The sequence below is a fragment of the Dipodomys spectabilis genome, unplaced genomic scaffold (genome assembly GCF_019054845.1).
Source record: "Dipodomys spectabilis isolate Male_0828 unplaced genomic scaffold, ASM1905484v1 ptg000095l, whole genome shotgun sequence".
Lineage (NCBI taxonomy): Eukaryota > Metazoa > Chordata > Mammalia > Rodentia > Heteromyidae > Dipodomys > Dipodomys spectabilis.
Window position 1 is genome coordinate 35,890,652 of NW_024870772.1, and position 24,537 is coordinate 35,915,188.

Sequence of the window (24,537 nt, forward strand, 5' to 3'; positions counted from 1 at the left end):
CACCATACCCACAAATGCTGCAGAGGATTTTGTTCCACGTCAGCAGCTTCAGAGTTACTTCCTGTCAGATGGAGGGGATGCCTCTGCCTTTATTCCAGCAGAAAAAAATAGCAGGGAAGACAGATATCTCTTGGGCCTAGTTTGGTTCATTCAACTTGAAGTAGAAGAAGAAAAACAATTATTCTTTTATTTCATTTTTGTGAAAACAATGGATAGCTGCCCAGCACGAACAGTTTTTTGAGCAAGTATTAAATCTTATTCATATCTGGTGTCTCCAGAACCTTCTGTGATTGTCAGCACATAGCACATGTTTAAATAGGCCAGCGATCATATAGTAGCCTTCAAGAGGTGAGATTTGAGGATTGTCGCTCAAAGCCTGTTTGGGTAAGATAGTCTGTGCCACTCTTATTTCTAATTTACTAGCAAAAACCAGAAGTGTAGATGTGACTCAGGGAGTTTAGTGCCAGCCTTGAGTGTAAAAGCTAAGGAAGAGTTCCCAAGCTTTGAGTTCAAGACCTAGTACCAGTGAAAGCACACGCACTCGCATGCATGCATGCACACACACACACACACACACACACACACACACACACACACACACACACACACACAACACAGACACTCATGCATGCACCAAAAATACACAGCAGGGAGAGAAATAGAAAACGATAATAGAAGAGATATAGAATGAGATGGCAGGGGGGAGGGGCAGGGTTAGTAGGATGTCATCTAAGGTCCAGAGAGCTGTAGGTGAAGTGAAAGAAGGAATTAATCTAAGGATAGCAGACAAGTTGGGCTGGAGGGTGAGCAGCTAGACATTTGTACAAAACTTTACTGGCTCTTCTTGTTTTGTTGTGGGCAAGCTGTAAGTCTTGATACTCAGAGCTAGAAAGAAAGTCCACAGTAAAGACAAGTGATCCTAGCTGTTTTATTTGTTTATTTTATTTTCCCCCCTCTGGTACTGGGATTTGAATTTATGGCTTTGTGTTTGTTAGGTAGTGCTCTAGTACTTAAGCCATACCACATGCCCTATCCCATTTTGAAGTTGGCCCCAGTCCATAATTCTTCTACTTATGCCTCTCAAGTATCGGGGATGACACAGTCAAGCCACCACACCCAACTTGGTCATCAAAATGGGACTTTGTTAACTATTTCTAGGGCTGATGACAAGCCATATCCTTGTAATCTCTGCCTCCAAAGCAGTGGGGAACCAGAAGCATGAGTCACTGTACCCTAACTCAGCTCCTAGCTATAAACATAGATTCACTTACCAGGGCATCTAGTAAGGCAGAGGTGAGATCATGACCACAGGTTAAGTTCTAGGCAATTTTAAAGGAATCACCCATAGAAACTACAGACTGTTTTTGTGGACAAAAGTTAGAGAGATGGTTATTTGGGAAAAATTAGGTTTTAGATGATTATTTTGTGGCAGGATGTTTGAAATTCTCTTTAAGGAACTGTTATTTTTTTTGGGAGGTGGAGCTGGTAGAATTCAGAGTCCAGGCATTGTCCCTTTGGCTTTTTCACTCAAGTACTCTACCACTTGAGCCACATCTTCATTTATAGCTTTTGGCTGGTTAATTGGAGAGATAAGAGTCTCGTGGACTTTTGTGTCTGAGCTGGCTTTGAACCATGATCCTCAGATCTCAGGCTCTTGAGTGGCTTGGATTACAAGTGTGAGCCATTGGTGCCAGCTAGCACTGTCCTTTCTAATTTATAGAATTGTGCTGATAGAAACAAGAAGAATAATTCAACCTACCAATGTGAGCCTTTGGCCACTGCGCATGCTAATGAAACAGCATAGCAGTGACGTAAGGAAGTCCTTAGACAATAATCATGAAACTCTTCAGAAGTTGAGGGAAAAGATGCCAGGAAGGCAAACAGGATTCTCTATATTCTCTGAAACTTATCAATCCTTTGATCCTTACCAAAAAAAGTACACCATCAAGGCCTGAAATAACCCCTGGCTAGTTCTTCTTGCTTGGAAGTAGACCAGCATGCACTGTTTAAGTTATTTTTGTTTATGAGCTATGTTTCATTCTTTCCTTATTAGTCTCAGTCAGTTTAATTTAGATTATTTATGGGATTAAATTAATCACTTAAGAATTGTTCCATTTCAATATTTGAAAAACAAAATAAGGAATGGTAACAAAAAGTGACCCACTCAACATTGCCTCTGATGTGTATTTGAATGACTGCTAATCATATCTGTGCTTCTAGCTTCAGATTCAAAGTCTAGCTGTCTACCAGACTTCTTCATGCAAATCCACTGTCTGTCAGAATGTAATCTCTTCCTTTCCCCAACCCCTTACTTTTGCTTTCTTTACTGTCCTTGATCTTTCTTCCTTACACTGCATGTGTAACATCTGTTTCAGCAGCAAGTTCTATTGATTCTGCCTTCAGTGACCTGAATCTAGCTACTTTTTCTCTGCTTGCATCACTCTTCCAAACCTCCATCTTTTGCCTACCATTATTGTCATTTGCAGTAGCTCCTAGCTACCATCCTCTTTCCTTCTTGACTTCTAAGCTCCTATTCTGTACATAGCATCTTTTAAAAATCCTATCAAAATATATTATGACCACAGTTAAATAATGCACATTTGTGTGACACTGGCTTTGTGTCAGTTACAATTCCAAGAGTATCCCTTATCTAAGATGTTTGGGACCAGAAGTGTTTCAGATTTTGGATTTTTTTTTTATATTTCCATGTACATAATGAGATGTCTTGGGAGTGAGACTGAAACTGACACGAAAGGTACTTATTTTTCTATAAGTAATATACATCATACGCACACAGACTGAGGAAATTATATGCAACATTTTAGTGCACCTGTGCTTTGATTTTAACCCATTGCATGATGTCCAGTGAAGTTTTCTACTTGTGATGGGTTAGCTCTCCAAAAGTTTTGAATTCAGGGGCATTTCAGATTGAGGACTTTTGAAGGAAGGATCTACAGCCTACCTTGAGTGATTTAGCCTTCCTAAAGATGCAGACATGATAGGCTATTGCTACTTGCACTTTACAGATGAAGGAAACAGAAGCACAGAAGGCAGACGCACTTGTGCCCAGTCTCAGCTCATGACGGTGCAGAGTCGGAGAATAGGGAGGCCTTCTTCATCCATGGCACAGGAACAGCTCTGAAGAAATGCCTTTTTTTGCATCTTCTGACCCGAAGGATTTTTTTTTCCTCTTTGGGGTGCTGGTAGTAGGGCTTTAACTCAAGTTTCAAGACTGGCACTCTATCATTTGAGCCACAACTCTACCTCCAGCTTTTTGATAATTAACTGGAGATATGAGCCCTACAGACTTTCCTGCCCAGGCTGGCTTAGAACTGTGATCCTCAGTTCCTAGTCTCTAGAGTAGCTAAAATTACAGGATGAAGCCACTATCCAAGGCATATTTTGCATCTCTCACTTTTTCTTCACTGATTGGATTTTTTCCTCAGGCAATCCCTCCCAAAAGATACCTTTTCATCTAGTCAGTATTCTCCTTCCTGGAGCTGTCACTCCCCTGTCCTATCCTTTCTCTATTTTCTTTAATTTCTCTGCCTTCCTAGGATGCAAACTCCAAGAGAACTTGTTGATACTTTTCTATTAGAAAAGTACCCAGTAACAATATTTGTTGAATGAATGAATGAATGCTGTTAATTCCTGTAATTAAAAACAAAAGAACTGAATTCTTAAAAAGTAACAGATTACTATGATAGCTTTAGAGACAAATTTGTGTTTCAGAGGAAATCAATCAGTTCTTCTTGCCACGTGAATCCTAGGCAATTAGATTTCTGAGTCTAAATAACTGTGCCTATGATTAAGATACTCACCTGCTATTTATTTGTCTATAGAGCTTCCAAACTGATACACATATTTTAATGTACAATTTGATGAGTTTTGATAACTGCTGACATGTATGTAACAAATTCCCCTATAAAGATATAGGACAGCTGGGCACCAGTGGCTCATGCCCATAAATCTACCTACTAAGGGGGCTGAGATCTGAGGATTGCAGTTCAAAGCTAGCTTGGATAGGAAAGTCCGTGAGACTCTTATCTCCAATTAAGTGCACACACACACACACACACACACACACACACACACACATACACACACACACACACAAACCCGCCAGAAGTGGGGCTATGGTTCAAGTGGTAGAGCATTGGTCTTGAGCAAAAAAGCTCAGGGTCAGTGCCCAGGGCCTGCACACGTGCGCATGCACAAACGCACAACACACACACACACACACACACACACACACACACACACACACACACACACCCTCTCTCTCTCTCTCTCTCTCTCTCTCTCACAAAATGTAGAACAAAATGTAGGACATATAGTCAAGAATATTGGTATATGCCTATAATCCCAGCACTAAGGAAGTGAGTTCCAAGCCAGCCTGACTATATTATAATACTTTCAAGACTTTGTCTACATGTGTGTGTGTGCACATGCACACATACACACACACACTCGGATGTACACATACACAATGCATATACATGCATACACACTTTTGTAAGTAGTATGCATCCATTGTCCTACAAAGTTTCCTTGCAAATTCTCACAAATTACAACCCTCTATAGACAATTACTGCTCTGATTCTGGTCACCAAAGTCTAATTTGAAGACTTCTAAATGAATTACACAAGTATGTGAATATGTTTATTCCCTGTTTTGGTGTTTTTTATTTTTGCTCTGCATATCTTTTAGATTAATTCCTATACTTGTTAAAACAGTAGTTCATTCTTTGTAGTGCTAAGTAGTATTCCATTGTATAAACATACTGCACTGCTCATAGATTGTCCTGTTAATGAACATTTGTGGTCTTTTTTCAGAATTCAGGGTCTCACATTTGCTAGCTCTACCTCTGAACCAGGCCTCCAGATCTTTTTATTCTTTTAGTGTTTTATACTCATTGTTCTTGAGATATGGTCTTACTTCCTATCCAGGCATATGTCCGAACTGTGAGGTATCTACTTAATCTTTCCATGAAGCTGGTCTAAATTGTGATGTACCCAGTTCAGGCTTCCCGTCTTAGCTGAGATGCTGGGACATGCCACTCTGATAGCTTCTTCAGTTGGGATGGAGCAAGCCTCTGGGCCTTTTCTACCTTAGCTGTCTTGGAACCATAATCTTCCCAATCTCAATCTCTCAGGTCAGCTGCAGATGAGCTACTGCACTTAGATGTCAGTTGAGAAGGGGCTCTCATGAATTTTTCTGCTCAAATTGGCCTCAAACCATGACCCTGATCAAACCGTGATCTCTGCCTTCCAAGTACCATGGATTACAGATATGAGCCAGTAGCACCCAACTTTCACTCATCCAGTTTTAGCATCTTATTGTGCAAAACCTTGTCTTGGGTCCTGTGGAAGATACCAATAATTGAGTGATAATTAGCTGAGAGGAAATGTCTATGAGCTACAATTTTTTTTTTTATTTTGGGTCCGGTCGTGGGGCCTGAACTCTGGGCCTGGGCACTGTCCCTCAGCTCTTCAGCTCAAGGCTAGCGATCTACCACTTGAGCCACAACGTCACTTCTGGCTTTTTTCTTTTTGCTTATGTGGTGCTGAGGAATCGAACCCAGGGCCTCATGCATGCAAGGCAAGCACTCTACCACTGAGCCACCTTCCCAGCCCTATAAGCTACAAAATTTATTTTCCTTGATTATTGAAATTGGGAATAGTAGTTGATTGGAAGTAAGAAATACCAGGAAGAAATCTCCATTGTTTTAGACCCCCAAATTTTTTTAAAAAAATCTAAATTTAGGCTAGGAAAAAGTAAGGAGGTTATCATAAACCAGAGTGATTTATATCCCAAATTGAATTATTAGCATACTATGAGATGATACATGTCAAATTATTTCCAATTTTAAATATTTTATTGAATTATTATTATTACTATTCATGTGTTTGAGAAAAGTCTTGTGTTGTAGCCTTAAGTGGCCTCAAATTTAGGTTCCTTCTGCTCCTGAGTGCTAGAATTATCAGCATGCATCGCTTTTCCTGAGCCATTTGTTTTTTAATGATATGTACATAAGAGTTCTCTGCCTTTCAAGGTCTCAGAAAATACAATAGAAGCATTGTTCTTGATTTGACCCAGAAAAATGTTTATATCTGTTCCACATCCTTTGACTTTGTTTTCAACTTACAGTCTTTATTCTTTCATATCTGTTTATTTGACTCTGTCAACAAAGTACCTGCATTTTGCTAGAACCTGAGGCTAGAGAGATAAAAGTCCCAAATCAATGCCTTTGAAGCATGTATCATGTAGAAACTTAAATAAATGTAATAAAATGTGATTGATTCTTTGATCTAGGTCACCTGTAAGACACACCAACCATGCATTGAATTAAGACTGGGGAGAAGGGAACTATTGGGGAAATGTTCTTAGGTGAAGATTAGAAGTGGAGATGGACAGTGAGGAAGAGTAAGCGGTTAACATATACTTTACAGTGCTGCACCTATAAAATGTGGGACCCTTGGCAATCTCCAAACTTTCAGTAGAAAATCATTGTGCCAGGGAGTTGGGAATTGAGGCAAATCCTTCAAGTAGTGGCAGAGAACATAAATTATCTCATTTAATCTCAGCCTGATGAGAAAGGCAGGTAAGTTTGGCTTACCTTCTCACGTTAAGTCATGTGGCCAAAGACACACAACTGAAAAGTCATGGAGTAGAAGCAATCTGACCTCAGCAACCACCTGTGCTCTTCCCTGGGGCAGGTCACTTGGCATTTCCTTTCTCTGAGCCACTTCCTCAGTTTAGAAGAGTGGTCCCTGACTAGGAAGAATTCTACTGTCTGACTTCTGCTATCTACAAAACTGACTCAGACTAGAAAGTACTGTGTTATCTGATCCGAGGTTTGACAATGGGATACCAATTATATTCTGTTAGGTGGATGCCTACCAGACTGGGTGAAATGAACAATGTCCCCTGGTGGTATTTTACCCCCATCCTTAGGCCCAAGAAATGAATTACTAAGAGCCAACCTGAATAACTCCTTTACTTTTCTGTGTACCTGTTAAAGGACATTGTGAAACTTCCTGTCAACAGGAAAGGGAGGAGAGTGTGATGGTGGCAAAGGGCAGGAGCTGTCACAGAGCGAGGGGCCATGTGACATGATTAAGTCTCCATGTTCTTGGGTCACACAGACAAAAGCCATTGTGGTCTTGATCCATGTCTTACTGTCTATTTCCTTCTTAACTAAGCTGAGAAATGTTTGCAGTGAAATAAAACTCAAAAGATGTCATTAAGAAACTAAAAATAAAAAAGACATAAACAATTTGACTTCCTTGACATGTTTAGCTGAACTCAAAAAATGTTGAGGAGACTGTTCCTGGATGCCTACTTTGAAACAAACCAGGAAAAGAATATCTGAGAAAAAATGGAAAGGATATTTAGCACACTGAGCAATAAAGGTTTCTTTGGGCTCAGAGTTGGGAAGGGGACAAAAATGCACACGATCATTTTGGAGAATATACAGAATCAAACAGAATTAGGATAGGGTTTTCAAAGAATCTATGTTAGGGAAGTAAAACGTTAAATCATAGGCTTTGTATTTACAGGGGAAAAAAGAGTAGATAAATCAAATAATTCAAAGATAAAGAGGAACTTCATTCAAGTAGGAAGAAAAAAAAATCTACAGGCTTCAAAATCAAAAGGGAACAAAAGAAAAGACATTAGAGCTGTGTGCTGGTGACTTGTGTCTGTAATCTTAGCTATTCAGGAGGCTGAGATCGGAAGATCACAGTTCAAAGCAAGTTTGGGCGGAAAAATCCATGAGACTCTTATCTCCAATTAACTAGTAAAAAGCCAGAATTGGAGGTGTGGCTCAGATGATAGAAAAAGCTGAGCAAGAGTGAGGCCCTGAGTTCAAGTTCCATTTCTTGTGCAGAAAATAAAAAAGAAGAAAAAAGAGAATGAAGAAAAAACATCAGACATCAGTAAGATTTTGTGTGAGTGCAAGGTTGGTTGTGTGCAAGCAAAGACCTTTGCATTGCTAGGAAACTGGTAATGGAGCACAGTCACCCAGTTCCTTGCAGTTTCATTTAGTTGATGTTTGTTCTTGGCTTGTCCCTTGCACGCGGGGCCTGTAGGAAGCCAGCCAGCTCTATCCCAGAGTTCTGGAGGGTGGGCCAAGGTTAGATATCAGAGTTCATCCTTCAATTTATTATTCTGATTCATAGGGAAGAACAAAGATGGTGAGGGCATGTGTTAGATTTGGCTATGAGAGATGAATGAGAAACATTAAGTTGACTCCAACAAGTTGAGTCAATTTGGAAACTCCCAGTCTCCTAGGATAAAATATATAATCTTATTTAGAAATTCCTGGCATGATCACAGATGGAAGACTGATTCTTTTCACAAAACCCACTAATTAAAAAGTACATAATCCAGAGTTGATCAAGGAGTAACATCCAACAAATTCTTATTTCATGAACTTTCCAAAAGATGAAAAATATCCACATGAGACAATCAGTTCCCATTATTTTTTTCACCGGATGCTGGAAAAATAATGGCTATAACTCCGATAATGGTGACAGCCCACTGTGAGGGTGCTCTCTATTGGTTCCAGCTGATTTGGTTAGTCATGAGGTTAGGTTACATGAGAAGCAGATTCAAGGAGATTTGGAGGATCCATTGTGTATCGCATGGCTCCTCACAATTCATCATTCTTTTTTTCCTTTCCAGGCTCATGCCAAAATCTGGCATCTCTACAACACTTTCTACCGACCCACTCAGAGAGGGCAGGTGTCCATTGCTCTCAGTTCCCACTGGATCAGTCCACAAAGAATGACAGATCATAACCTCCAAGAATGCCAAAAATCTCTTGACTTTGTACTAGGCTGGTTTGCCAAACCCATATTCATTGATGGTGACTATCCTGAGAGCATGAAGCATAACCTTTCCTCTCTTCTGCCCAGTTTTACTGAATCAGAGAAAAAGTTCATCAAAGGGACAGCTGACTTTTTTGCTCTTTCCTTTGGACCGACCTTGAGTTTTCAACTTTTGGAACCTCACATGAAATTTCATCAGTCAGAATCTCCCAGCCTGAGGCAACTCTTGTCTTGGATTGACCTTGAATATAATCATCCTGCCATATTTATTGTGGAAAATGGCTGGTTTGTCTCAGGGAACACCAGAAGAGATGATGCCAAATACATGTATTACCTCAAAAAGTTTATAATGGAAACCTTAAAAGGTAGGCTTTCATTCCCTGTCAAAAATCTACAACCTTTCAGATTCCCTGCTGCACACTGTGAGTTTGTAGACTTTAATCTTAATCATTTTGGTAATAGAAAGGATTCATTTATGTAATACTTTTCTCATTTGGAGACTTGAAGTGTTAAATTAATTTTTTAAACTCATAAATAAGAAACCGAGTTAATGTTTGAAGTGATTTGACTTACAGAGTTACTGATCTGGATTTGCTCTTAAGTGTAATATAAATCTCAAGATAACTAGCTTTCTGTCTTTGGACTGAATAAAACACTTTTTGAAGGAAAAGGAGCACTCAGGTTATTTGAAGGAAACAGTAAAATATTAGCTGATCCTTTATAAGATTTTGTTCATTTATTGCATCAAGCACAGTGCTAGTTGCCCAGGATAGAAAGTAGAGCCAGACATCTTCCCAGCCTGGTAGAGCCCTCATGGGAAATAAGAAGCTATCCCATGGGGCTGGGAAGGTGGCTCAGTGGTAGAGCACTTGCGTTGCATGCCTGAGGCCCTGGGTTCTATTCCTCAGCACCACATAAGCAAAAAGAAAAAAGCCAGGAGTGGCGCTGTGCCTCAAGTGGTAGAACGCTAGCCTTGAGCTGAAGAGCTGAGGGACAGCGCCCAGGCCCAGAGTTCAGGCCCCACGACCGGACCCCCCCCCCCAAAAAAAAAGAAGCTATCCCATCCCAGGAATCCATATGTGAACACATTTATTTGTAGCTATTTAGATTTGATGTGAGTCTTCTCTACATAAGAAAACTCACTGTTTTAGCAAAAAAGAAGCCTTACACTTAAGTGTGTATGGAGTGCTGGGGGCTTGACCTCATGCCTTGGTGCTTGCCCCTTAGCTTTTTTATTGTTCAAAGCTAGCACTCTACCACTTGAGCCACAGCCTCACTTCTGACTTTTGCCCCTTAATTGAGATAAGAGTCTCATAGCCATTTCTGCCTGAGCTGGCTTCAAGCCTTGATCTTCAGATCTCAGCTTCCTGAGTAGCTAGGATTACAGGGGTTAGCCCATGACTCGTTTCTTTAAGCAGTAAAAGCCTCAAATGCTCTTGAATTCTAAGGCAAGGCCTAGCGAGGTGTCACTCTGCTCTGTCCTCTCTTCCCTCTGCAGCCATCAAGTTGGATGGAGTCAATGTCACTGGGTACACTGCATGGTCCCTGATGGATGGTTTTGAGTGGCACAGAGGTTATAGCATCCGACGTGGCCTCTTCTATGTCGACTTCCTCAGCCAGGAAAAGAAGTTGCTGCCCAAGTCTTCAGCCTTGTTCTACCAAAAGCTGATAGAGAACAATGGCTTCCCTCTTTTACCTGAAAATCAACCCCTAGAAGGGACATTTCCCTGTGACTTTGCTTGGGGAGTTGTTGACAACTACATTCATGTAAGTCAGCCGCCAAAACCCATCAGCAGTCTCACCAAGCCCTGTCACTAGTAAGTAGCGTTTCCTTCCTAGGCTCTTGGCATGGCACAGCTTCTGGTCTTTGAGCCCGATCTGGCTCCTTAGTGATCTCACAAAGCTTGCCATTTTGAATGCTGCACCATTCTCTCCAAAAATCTTCCAACTTTCATCTGATACTTTAAATTAGTTCCAAAGGGAAGGAAATGGAAAACATGAATAATTAAATCTGATAAAATAGTAAAAAAAGACAAAACTCTTTTGAGTGTTGTAGATTTTGATGCTTATTTAATGCATCTGGTTTTCCTTTGTTTGGGGGTGTGAATTCAGGGCTTTGTGCTTGCTAGGTAGGCACTTTACTACTTGTGCTATACCTCCAGTGTTTTTGCTTTGGTTATTTTTGAGATAGGGTCTTACTTTTTAAAAATCCCTTCATTCTGGATCTTGATGCTATTTCTGCTTCCTCATATGAGAGGTGACAGGCATGAGCCACCACGTCTAACTTTTCCTTTGGAGATGGGATTTCCTGAACTTCCCTCAACCTTCAGGCTGAACCATGACACTCCTGATCTCCACCTCCCAGTAGGATAATGGGCATGAGCCAGAGCCACTAGCTCCTCACATATGGCAGTCTAGATTTTACTAAAGCAGACGTAGCTTCGAACTTCAGAGTATCCAAGATCTCAGTGGGGCTTCTAAGCTTGAGGGAGGAACATAATTGTGGATGCCCTCTATACTTGTAGAATTATCACAAGAAAGCAAACCCTAAAAAATAAAATAAAAAAGGAGAAAACAAATTCTTGTTCCCATGATTCACTGATAGAAATGTCTTTTTAAGCTATTATTGAAAGGGTATGGAAGTGCTTCAAAATGATCAGCCAGTATTTGTTGAAGACACACACACACACACACAACACACACACATACACACACACACACACACACACACACACACACACATTCCTCGCCCACCCAAAGTGTAAGGAACTTATTTTCTAGGGCTTGATAGAACATTTCAGTAAGCACTTACTATATACCTAAATGTGTGGATACCTAAGCTCTGTATGTCACTTGGTTAAGGGGAGTACAATTAGGACGGGGGGGGGGGGGGAGAGAGAGAGGGAGAGAAAGAGAGAGAGAGAGAGAGGGAAGGAGGGAGGGGAGAAAGGGACCCTTGTTTTCAAAGGAACTAAGGAATCTGTGGAGGGTAAGGGTTGAGTATGCAAATCATGTGAGGGAGAGCTGGGAAGCTGGTGATTGGGGAGCGGGGTGGTGGAGTCAGGACACTGATGAAGAGTATATGTGAAAACAGTAAGACAAAATTTAGTGTACATAGGTAAGCAGTGAGAGAAAGCGTTTGGATTCTTCTGGCCCATTCATTGGCCCTATAAATCACTCGAGTAAAGGCATTCCTGTTGAAATGGATTGAGATTTTCTTGGAAATATCAAACTGGAATCTTTTATCTATATAGAAATAAGTCAATATCACTTTTTTGGTTTAGATTATTCTTATGGCCATGCCATAAGAATAGACCATGCCATTCCTATTATTTTGCTTAGATTTATTTATTTATATGATTACAATGATCTTTAAGTAGTTGTAGAAAGGGATTTCAATTCAATATGGCAGTTTGTGAGTTCAATGCATCTTGATCAGTGTCACTCTCCCCCTCCCCCACTGCCATGTAATTCATTTTAGAGTTGTTCACAGACTTTAACCCTTTCTCTACATTAAAATGGCAATTCAGAGGCATGGTGATTTGTGCTTGCAATCCTAACTACTCAGGAGGCTGATGTGAGGATTTCAATTTGAAGCCAACCTGGGAGGACAAATCCATGATACTCATATCTCCAATTAACCAGCAAAAAGCTGAAAGTGGAGGTGTGGCTCAAGTGGTAGAGCACCAGCCTTGTGCAGGTGGTGGGATAGAGGGACCCAGTAAGCACAAGAGACTCTGAGTTCAAGGCCCAGTACTAGTAAAAAAGCAAACAAACAAAAGTTCTGAGGTGAGTACGTGTTTTCAATGGTGTATTCAAGTCCCAAGCAGTGGTTTTTAAACCAAGGAATTTTATCTTTCCCTCCTGGCTAGTGTTACAAAATCTTGAGACATGCATTTTACTCAAAGACCTTTAAAAATATTATCTCACAAACCACACAGCCTTTCAGAAGAGGGACATTGGGCCCATTTACATAGACTGTCCTTTTACGTGGTCACAATTTTCCAGCTGCCAGTTTATTTTCCCATAACCAGGAATGCTTGTAGTTAATGGAAACACAGTCTGTGCTGTATCCCAGGAACATAGAGTTTCTTTGACATGGGTCCCTGTGAGAAGAATATTTCTTCCATAGCCTACTAAATGCATGCTTTATACCTACTTCTTTTTCTCAGAGGTCCAATTTTATTATTTCATTTTTAAGGAAAAACTAAGTCAACAAACTAATAGAAGTTACATGAAATTTGCCTAAAACTCATTTCTAAATGTCCTGAATTTTATGAAACTGATTTTTTTTCTGCCTAGCAATTATACCGTGGACTCTCATGTATATTTTCAGATGGAATGAATAAAACATGTTTTGGAATGATTCTGGTAGAAAAGTGATGAATTTAGTCAACTTAGAGCTCTATAAAAATAATCCAAAAGACAAAATTCCTCCAAGCTCTGAATATTTTTTTACTTGAAAAGGTAGGGTGCCATAGCTCATGCCTGTAATCCTAGATGCTCAGAATATGGAGGCCAGGAGGATTATGGTTTAAGTTCAGTTTTAGCAGAAAAAATTGTCTACATGTCACCAAAATTAATAAAAATTAGCCAGGCATGGTGGGTATGCTTGTCAAACCAAGGTAAGCAGAAAGTGCAAATAGGAGAATTACAGTCTAGGCTGGTCTGAGCCACCAGCTTGAGACCCTATTGGAAAAACAACTAAAGTAAGAGTTTTAGGCATCACTTGAGTGGCTGAATTAAACCTCAGTATCACAGAGAGATGTGAGAGAAAGCTGAAGAAGCAGGATTTGTAGGAGCATCCCCGTGGAGAAAGGCTTCTGACAGCATTCCCATAACATTTTGGGGAAATACATGTGTGAGGGAGCTACAAGGGAAAACTCTCCAGAAAAGCAATTTTCCTCTGACATTCTTTATTACTTTCCTTTATAAACACAACACATATCCCTCCAGAGAACAGGCAGTACTTTTACAACAGGCCTGTAAAATTCAATAATAACCACTCCTAGAGTTTCAACCCCCAGCTTGATCTGAGCTCTGCTTTTATAGGGGGGATCTGATCAAGGCACCTGTTCTGAGGATTGTTTCTCAGAACTGGTTTAGGTTGAAGGTCACACAGCTGAGCTTTTCACTGTGTGTATGCTGTGGATGGAGGAATTTGTGACTTTGCCTTTTACAATCTGCCCACTTTCATTGTAGGCCTTTTTCTTTTGGAGGCTCACATATTTTATGATTGCCAGCCATGATTGTCAGTATCATTACAGAAAAATAATTCAGGAAACAAAACCACTAAAATTACACTGAAGAAAATTATGCTCTGGGTAGATGACAATATTATTCTTTGATTTACATTTTCTCTCAGTTTCCACTTGACCCTAAAGCCAATGAAAGGTAATAGCTGTGCTTATTTAATACATAGAGCAAATCTCAATACAGGGGATGATTTCCAGAAACACAATTCAATAGTATCATTGCATTTTCTGACTTAAATTTATCTTTATTAGTTGTACCAAGGATTTTCAATTCAAAAGGTCAGTTTATGAGTTCAATTCATCATGATCAATGTTACCACTTCCATCATTCTGCCCCATTTCTCCCACTCCTACCTATCCTCTCTACCCTCTAACTAAACTTTTAACTTCCTTCCTTCCTTCCTTCCCTCCTTCCTTCTTTCCCTCCTTCCCTCCCCTCCCTTCTTCCTTCCTTTTTTCCCTCCCTCCCTCCTTCCTTCCTTCCTTCCTTCCTTTCTTCTTTCCTCCCTCCCTTCCTTCCTCCCTTCCCTCCTTCCTTCTTTCCCTCCTTCCCTCCCCTCCCTTCTTCCTTCATTTTTTCCCTCCCTCTCTCCCTCCTTCCTTCCTTCCTTTCTTTTCTTTTCCTTTCTCTCTCCCTTCCTTTCTCTCTCTCTCCCTCCCTTCCTTCCTCCCTCCCTCCCCCATCTTCCTTCCTTCCTTCCTTCCTTCCTTCCTTCCTTTCTTTCTTTCTTTCTTTCTTTCTTTCTTTCTTTCTTTCTTTCTTTCTTTCTTTCTTTCTTTCTTTCTTTCTTTCTTTCTTTCTTTCTTTCTTTCTTTCTGCCTATTTGGTCTTTAGTTGATTTTTTTTCTTTCCTGGCAGAACTAAAGTGTGAGTTCAGCCTCCACTTATTAGGTAGGCTCTCTATATTTGAACTACTACCTATCTAACCCTGTTACTTGGTTTTTAAGAAAATTTGTTTTTGTTGGGAGAGATGGAAGAAAATAATGAGAAGGGTGATGTTGATCAAGATTCATTGTATTCATAAATTTATACGTTGAATTGAAACCGCTTTGTACAACTAAAGATAACAAAAAACTAAATTAAATAAGCGAAAACAAACAACAACAAAAATCCAAATAGCCTCATACTATTGCTGGTTTCTTTTATTAAAGAAAATCATTCAAGCTGGTTGTGGTGAGATATGTCCTTAATCCCAGTACTCAAGAGACTGAGGTAGGATGATCATGAGTTCCAGGCCAGCCTAAGACAAATTCAGATTTTTAAAAACAGGATCATAATAGTTTATGACTTGGCAAGACTTTCAGGTAATGCAAAAATACTGCCTGTCCATGCAGGAAAATGGAACAATAAATCCGTTTGCTAGTGGCTCATGCCTGTACTCCTAGCTACTCAGGAGGCCGAGATCTGAGGATCATAGTTCAAAGTCAACCTGGGCAGGAAAGTCCATGAGATTCTTAGCTCCAATAAATCACTCAGAAAACTAGAAATGGTGCGGGGGCTCAAGTGGTAGAGTGCTAGCCTTGAGCTGAAGAGCTGAGGGACAGAGCCCAGGCCCAGAGTTCAGCCCCACGACTGACCAAGGAAAAAAAAAGGAACAATAAAACTCTTTGAGATTGGTTTGAAAAGAGAGAGAAAGGGAAGGAGGGAGTCAAAGTACATTGCATGAATATATAGACACATCAAAATGAAACTCCTTCATACAACTAATTGATGCTAATAAAAATATGGGTGAAGCTGGATGCTGGGGACTCATACCTGTAATTCTAGCTACTCAGGAGGCTGAGATCTGAGGATTGTGAGTCAAAGCCAGCCTGAGCAGGAACATTCATGAGATTCTCACTAGAAAACCAGAAGTGCCCTGTGGCTCAAACTGGTAGAGTGTTATCGTTGAGTGAAAAAGCTCAGGGACAGCTAGGCCCTGAGTTCAAGCCCCATGACCAATATAAATAAATAAATAAATAAATAAATAAGGAGGGGAGGGAAATTGTGGATTATACACATATGCATTTCTTCTTTTTGTTTTGTTTTGATGCTGGTGCTAGGGCTTGAACTTGGGCCCCTTAGCTTTATCACTTAAGGCTGGCACTACTACTTGAGCTACACTTCCACTTCTGGCTTTTTGATCTTTAACTAGAGCTAAGAATCTCATGCACTTTTCTGCCTGGGATGGCTTCAAACCTGGATCTTCAGTTCTTAGCCTCCTGAGTAGCTAGGATTATAGGTGTGAGCCACAGGCACCTGGCTCAATATACATTTTTAAGCAGAAGCGTTGTTTTTTTTGTTATTGTGAAAGCAGTCAAAATTTATGAAAAATGTTTTAAAATCTGAGTTGGAAAAGAGCCTAATGTTGCTCATCTTGCTCACTAGTTTTGTTGACATCGGATTTACCTTTTCCAGGTTGTTCAGGTGACGCTAACATGTATGGGTTCTTTGTAGGTAGATACTACTCTCTCTCAGTTTACTGACCAGAATGTTTACCTGTGGGATGTCCATCACAGCAAGAGACTTATCAAAGTGGATGGAGTTGTGGCCAAGAAGAGAAAGTCTTATTGTGTTGACTTTGCTGCCATCCTACCCCAGGTGGCCTTACTGAAGGAAATGCACATTACCCATTTTCACTTCACCCTGGACTGGGCTCTGATCCTTCCTCTAGGGAACCGGTCCCAGGTAAATCACTCCATCCTGCACTACTATCGCTGCGTGGTCAGCGAGCTGGTCCGTGCCAATATCACACCGGTGGTGGCTCTGTGGCAACCTACATCCCCACACCAAGGCCTGCCCAGTGCCCTGGCTAAACATGGCGCCTGGGAGAACCCAAACACTGCACTGGTGTTTGCAGAGTATGCGGGCCTGTGCTTCAAAGAGCTGGGCCACCATGTGAAGTTCTGGATCACGATGAAGGAGCCCAACACCAGGAACATGACCTACCGAGCCGGCCACCACCTTCTGAAGGCGCATTCATTGGCTTGGCGTGAGTATGATGAGAAATTCAGGCCCATTCAGAAAGGCAAAATATCCATTGCCTTGCAGGCTGATTGGATAGAACCTGCCTGTCCTTTCTCCCCCAAAGACCAAGAAGTGGCTGAGAGAGTTTTGGAATTTGACATTGGCTGGCTGGCAGAGCCCATTTTCGGTTCTGGAGATTATCCACAGGTGATGAGGGACTGGTTGAACCAAAGAAATCATGTTCTCCTACCTTATTTCACTGAAGAAGAAAAACAACTCATCCAGGGTTCCTTTGACTTTTTAGCTTTAAGCCATTATACCACTATCCTCGTAGATTGGGAAAAAGAAGATCCGAGCAAATATAACCACGACTTAGAGGTGCAAGAAATGACAGACATCACTTGGCTCAACTCTCCCAGTGAGGTGGCGGTGGTCCCCTGGGGCCTGCGCAAGGTGCTGAGTTGGTTCAGATTCAAGTACGGAGACCTCCCCATGTACATCGTTGCCAACGGCATCGATGACGATCCCCTTGTCGATGAGCAAGACAAGCTGAGGGTGTATTACCTACAGAATTATATAAACGAAGCCCTGAAAGGTAAGAAGCCTCTGAAGATGCATTTTCTTGGAAGGTATGCCACTTCCGGATCTGCTTTCTCATAGAATGACTCCAACAGAAACCACAGTTGCTCCCAAGGGCCATCCATTCCTGACCACACTAAAACAGTCCCTCACGGTTAGAAAATGGAGGAGCCAGGTGCTGGTGGCTGGCGACCCATCAGGAGGCTGAGATCTGAGAGTTGTAGTTCAAAGACCTCCCAGACTGACACACAGGAGAGAGATTCTTGTCTCCAATGAGCCTGCCAATGTGGGAAGTGGAGGTATGGCTCAAGTAACAGATCATCAGCCTTGAGCAAGGAAAGCTGAGCAAAGAAAGCTAAGCGAGAGCACTGAGCCCAGTATCAGATAGATAGATAGATAGATAGATAGACAGACAGACAGACAGACAGACAGACAGACAGACAGACAGACAGACAGACAGACAGACAGAAAGTCAGAAAGTCAGATAGTCAGGGTAGGGAAAAGTGAAATACCAGCAATCTCAAACACCTTTGGACCTATCAAAGCATCTCAGAACCTCACATCTCAGGTCAACTCCATGGCCGTGTTAACTGGGTGATATTCAAGTGCAGCTTAGTAAAAGCCACCTCTTGATGTAGCTCCACATCTTGTTATTTGCCTGTTTGTCCCTACATAAAAGGAGGACTTTTCTGATGAAATCTAATTGAGTCTTACTAAATGATATTGAGATTTCCCTTGATTCTACTGAAGCGATGCCAAAGGACTGTGTTGAGTGTGAAATAATTTTAATAAATCTTCTTGGTGTTTTTTCTTTTTCTTTTTTCCAGCCTACATATTGGATGGTATCAATCTTTGTGGATACTTCGCTTATTCATTCAGTGATCGCTCCGCTCCAAACTTTGGCTTCTATTATTATCTGGCAAATCAGTTTGAGCCCAAACCATCCATGAAACATTACAGGAAGCTAATCGACAACAATGGTTTCCTGGGCACCAAAAGTCTGGGAAGGTTTTGTCCAGAATATACAGAGTGTGCTGAATGTGGCTTTTTTCACACTCGGAAGTCATTATTGGCTTTCCTTGCTTTTCTGTTTCTTGCTTTTATTGTTTCTCTTTCTCTTATTTTTTACTATAACAAGAAAGGCAGGAGAAGTTACAAATAACCAGAACATTTTCCTAGCCATTTGTTTGGACATAATTATGCACACATCAGCTGCTAGCTGTTTTCACTTCTCAGTGTTATAAAACTAAATTTCATATAGAAAATGCTTTTGTGGCACATGACAAAGATTTAAATGAGTGTAGAGACAGTAAAATATGGAATAATGTGAATAGAGTCTGGATTCATTCCTTTTGGGATGATTAAGAAATTGACAGGTATCATAATTTCCCCAATAGGAAAGCATTAAAAAGAATAGAAACCACATCAATGCAAATAGTGGACAGAAATTAGAAGGAAAAAATTAGGAATTTTGTATGTGTGTCCATTTTTCAATTTCATGTTTTTCTTAAAGTAATAATTGAAAATTTTAGAATAAAAAGTTGAGTCCCTCTCAGTTGCCATGGTGAAACCTAATGACAATGCCTCTAGCTAACCTAGTTTCCCATGAGCAAGATGATAGACCATATATAGGAGACATGACACAGGGCCCCGAGGCAGAAACATTTCTTTTCTTTTCTTTTTTATTTTTGTGTATGCCAATCTGGGGCTTGAACTCAGGGCTTGGGTGCTGTCCTTTAGCTTTTTTGCTCAAGGCTGGTACTCGAACAGTTAAGCCACTTAAAGCTTCTTGGAATCTCATGCACTTTCCTGCCTGGGCTGGCTTTGAATTTTGATTCTTAGATCTCAGCCTCCTGAGTAGCTGGGATTACAGGCATGAACTATTGGCACAGTGACTTTTTTTAAAGTCAGCATTTCCATCAAAGGATGCTGACACTAATTTATATTTATGGCTAATGATATATTAAGAGAGCAAGCTATGACAATTTATACTTTATGTGAATTCTTTGAGCTTTCTTTTTAAATCCCAGGTCCTTGAGGGCTTTTGCTACTGGTCTCTTATTGAGAGTCTCTGTAACAAGAGACTTCAGATAAATGTTTGCAAAAACTGAAGATGAATTATGGGATGCTGGCCTTTTCAGTAAGCAGAAAGCAATTGTGAAATGTAGTATACTACAAGGTTTCTAGGTGAAAGGAAGAAAATGTGCTTTTTATGAGCAACATGGTTAATCCAATCATATATCCTTTTATTTTTGAGCAGACCTTGAAATGAATGAAATGGCCCTAGTGCACAAAATGAAACAATAACTCATTTTGTGAAGAGTGCTTCAACACTGTTCTTAGAAATGTGCCAGCAATTCCTCGAATTGATAGTTTTCAAAGTTCCTAATAGGTTCCAAAGCAATCAGGTCTGATAACATAGGAAGGTTTCTTTCTTTTTTGTGTGTCATCTTGGAGATTCAATTTATGTTTCTTTTGTGTTCATGGAAGTAGCTTTGAATTAGCTTTGCTTCAAACTTTTGCACAGAAACATGCTACTGATTTCTACAGAAAAGGGCTAATTAGATCTTCTCCTTTGCTGCCCTTCGAGTATGTCTTGCTGATAATCAAGAATTCTCCCAATTATACTGTAGTTGTTTTATACATAAGCCTATGTCATATGAGGCAAGACAAAGCAGTCATAACAGGCATTACTAACCTTGCTGACACTGGTTCTTACAGTATAATAAATATAAATAAATAAATATAATATTGTATATCATCTCCAGAGGTGGTACCATTTTTTTCCATGAAAGATGATTTTAGTGGTATTCTTGATAAAGTCGAAATTGTTACTAAAACCTGACACAAGAGAATCAATAGTTTTATTTTGTGTACATATTTTTCTGATCATAAGTGATGTATATTAATTGTAAAAAAATTTAAAACACAAAAGCTGTATATAAAGAAAAATTGTCTATAACTTCATATTCATGCGGCAGCCACTGTTCATGTTTCCTATGGAGTTTCTTTTACATAGTCAGATCAAATTATCTGTATTTATGTATTTATATGAATTCTTATGATGTAACACAGTCATTAGTCTGCAAATGCATGACTTTAAATATTTGTCAAAAATTGATTTTACTATATAAATATATCACAACTGATTTAGCCATTTCCACTCATTGGACCAGTTTCTGATTATTGTCAAATAATGAATATTGTTTAAAATAACATTTTGCTATGATTTATTTTGTTTCCTTGAATGTAGAGAAGAATAGCAAATTGTTAGAATAAATCTGTCTGCAACTTTACCTTATTTTGTAATTGTGTGACTGGTTGCCATTACTGTCTAATTTTGTTGTTGTTGTTGTTGGTCATGGGGCTTGAACTCTGGGCCTGGGCGCTGTTCCTCAACTCTTTAGTTCAAGGCTAGAGCTCTACCACTTGAGCCACAGTGCCACTTCCAATTTTCTGTTTGTTTATTGGAGATATGAGTCTTACAGACTTTCCTGCCCAGGCTGGTTAAACTGGGATCCTCAGAGCTCAGCCTCCTGAGTAGCTAGGATTACAAGCGTGAGCCACTGGCGCCTGGCCTGCTGGCTAATTTTTAATAATTCAAAACCTTCTTTTTCAGTTAGCTAAAGTCACAAAGATGTGATCAGAGCCATAAAGAAATGGATGCGAATTCAGGAGGTGACACCAGGTTGGATGATGGCAGAGGCAGGGAAGGGGTCCCTGGCTAGTCCTGTGCTTGAGCAGCAAGAGCAAAGGAGAGGAAGAACTGGACAAAATTGAAAAACTAATGTACCAAAGAGAAATGACATCTCAAAACATTCAGCTTAAAATAAAATAAAAATCATTCAGCTGACAGTTAAAAATACGTATGCATACACATATATGTAAATATATGACATGTATTATATATCATATATAGTTATATATTATGTGGGACATATAATTTTATATAGTATAAGTTATATAATATATTTTATATAAGTATATTTATACATATACATATAATCATGCAACTAATTTATGAGATCCTCCTGTTAGCTTTGAGTCTGGAAGACCTTAGAAGGTCACCCAGGGGCTAGGCAACAGGGAGAGGGATGCTTCTTAGATTACACTTGAAAACTCAGAAGCTAGCATAGAGGGCTTAGAAGGGTTTAATGGGATTGTCTAGGTCTGTCTGTTTTATTGTTATTGTTGTTGCTGTTTCTAAATATTGCACCCTGAATAATTAATGGAGAATAGAATCTTATTTAGCTCATAGTTCTGGATACTAGGAAGTGCAACATCAAGGTGTTTAGGTGTAGTGGGGATTTTCTTGTGACATCATAATGTGGTGCAGATCACAGGGTAATGTAGTGCAAGCTGATTAGCACAGATCCCTATCAGGCAAGCCTCCTCTAATTCTAATTACTTCCTTATGACAGAATACCTAAATGGCATTGAAAAGGGACTTTGAAGATTAATTTTCCAACACTTCCAGACACATCCATGCCACATCAGGAGTGATGCACAGCTCCTCCTTCCCTCCCTTCTTCCCTCCCCTCCCTCCCTCCCTCTCCTCCCCTTCCCTTCCCTCCCTCCCTCTCTCCTTTCCTCCCTCCCTCCCCCCCCTCCCTCCCTCCCTTCCTTCCTTGCTTCCTTCCTTCCCTCCTTCCTTCCTTCCTTTACTTCTCCCTCTTTTTCCATCCTCCTCTCTTTGTACCTCTCTACCTCTCTCTCTTTCTTCTCCCTGTTTTCCCCTCTCCCCTCTCAGTGCAGTGATAGCAACTGAAACACAAGGCTAACATCTCTACAGCTTTTTATGAGCTCTAATGGGGGGGTAATAAGTGGACAACTTGGGGTCCCTTGAGGCCTTATGACGATTGCCCACCAGTCTTGCAATTACCTTAAAAGCTTATTTCTTTTGAGTTCAGGTGGACCTTTCCATTTAGCATTAGTTCATTTTATGCTGATTTCAAAAGACAGGTTTTCACATCCATTAGAGATATCTTATCATTTTATTTTCATCTTTCACAGACAGTAATTAGAACTGAGTATAGTCTGGGAATCTTTCCTTTGTATTATTTGCAACAATGCTGTCTCACAGTTATACAGAAAAGTACAGATTTAATTTCAAATGTGCTTATAGGCATATTAAAACAAATTCCATTATTTTGTTAAAATTTGATTTTCCCTTAGATTTGATTTTCAACACAGAATAGAAAAATTGCTGAGCCTTGGACATGTGGTATATGTTGCATACAGTATACGGTGGACATGCACAGTTTTTGGACTACCTCATTGTAAGTATTCAGTGGCCAGATGTGGCTAATGGTTATGGGACTGAGCAGCACAGCTGTTAAGTATGTCATAGTGAAAGTAAGGGTCCCAAAAGATTTGACAATTCAAAGAATAAACTTTTTTTTTCAAAGATTAAAAACTCTGTAATCTATAGAGATAATGGTTATGCAATTTTACAATTCAGTTAAGCTACTAATTAAAACTGTGTGGAAAGAACAATTCGGACTGCCTGAGACTGAATTAGCATAGTAGTTCAGATGAGAATTATGAAGCTTTGCTTTCTTCCTATCTCCAAATTTTATCTTGTCTGTCATCTATATTTTTCTTTTCTTTTCTTTTCTTTTTGAGGGGGGATCTGATACTAGAACTCAAACTCAGTATCTGATGCTTTTGTTCATTGGCTAATGCTCTACAAATTGAGAATGCCTCCAACCCCCTCCTCTTCCTTCCCTCCCTCCCTCCCTCCCTCCTTCCCTCCCTTCTTTCCTTTCCCTCCGCTTCTCTCCCTTTATTTTCCTTTGCCTTCCCTTCCCTTCCCTTTCTTTCCCTTCCCCTTCTCTTCCCTTTCCCTTCCTTTCCCTCCCTTTCCCTTTCCCTTTCCCTTTCCCCTTCCCTTCCCTTCCCTTCATTTCCCTTCCAGAGCCAGAAGTATTAGAGCTTGAACTCAGGGTTTTATACCCTTATTTAGCTTTTTTGTTCAATGCTGGTGCTCTACCTCTTGAGCCTCACTGCCCACTTCTGCTTTTTGATGGCTCATTGGAGATAAGAGACTGTCAGATTTGTCTGCTTAGGATGACTTTGAACCCTACTCTTCAGATCTCAGCCTTCTGAGTATCTAGGGTTGCAGGTATGAGCCACCAGTGTCTAGCCAAACCTATCTTTTCTGAATTCTATCAAATAATTCTATCACCCTATAGCATCTCTATTATATTTCCGAGTGGGAGACACTGCTGGCACTTCTGACTGGGAAGAAGATGTTAACTTAGAAGATGTCAACATCCTTGGACATCAGGGCCTCCATGCTAGAGAGGAAAGCAGAGGCCAATCTTTTCTGTTTACTTTTTTTGGTGTTTAACACAGTCATATCTAATATTGTTCAAAACTAACTGTGGTCAATGAATTGAAATAGAAATAGAAAAAGAAATAAAATTAGCTCATCGCCATTACCTTTGTCCAGAGACCAAATTCATGGGAATCAGATGTCAATCAGACATGGAGAGGTGTTTGATGTCCTCAACTCAAGCTAAGAAAGAGTGGCAAACTTACTCTAACTATTCAGAATCTTTTTCTGGTAATGAGACAACAAATCAGTCATTTTAAGTTTTCACCTTTAGACTAATCACTAAGTACTAAGTAGAGGTTGTAACTTTTGTCTTCATTATTCAGTCTCTTATCTGACTAGTAGGCTAAGTTCTTTATTATACATAAATTCAGAAGTTCATCTTTCATCTCTATATACTTATGTTCTAATACATATTCTATGTATAGACCTATTACATTTTTTTTCTTTTTGGTTGTTGTTTGTTGATCATGGGGCTTTGAATTAAGTTGTTGACCAAGAGCTTTTTTTGCTCGTGCTCTACCACTTTGAGCCACAGCTCCACTTACAGTTTTTGAGTGGCTAATTGAAAATAAGAGACTCATG

General features: G+C 40.1%; 1 protein-coding gene across 1 annotated transcript in view; it reads left to right on the forward strand.

Annotated features, from left to right (window-relative positions):
- The window catches only part of Kl (klotho), a 37,313-nt gene extending 16,402 nt beyond the window's left edge, over positions 1–20,911 (forward strand). The window contains exons 2-5 of the mRNA XM_042685362.1: positions 8,689–9,199; positions 10,333–10,601; positions 16,527–17,631; positions 18,443–20,911. Coding sequence (XP_042541296.1) covers positions 8,689–9,199; positions 10,333–10,601; positions 16,527–17,631; positions 18,443–18,777 — 2,220 coding nt within the window. The 3' untranslated portion in view covers positions 18,778–20,911. The remainder of the gene's footprint in view (positions 1–8,688; positions 9,200–10,332; positions 10,602–16,526; positions 17,632–18,442) is intronic.
- The last annotated feature ends 3,626 nt before the right edge of the window (positions 20,912–24,537 follow it).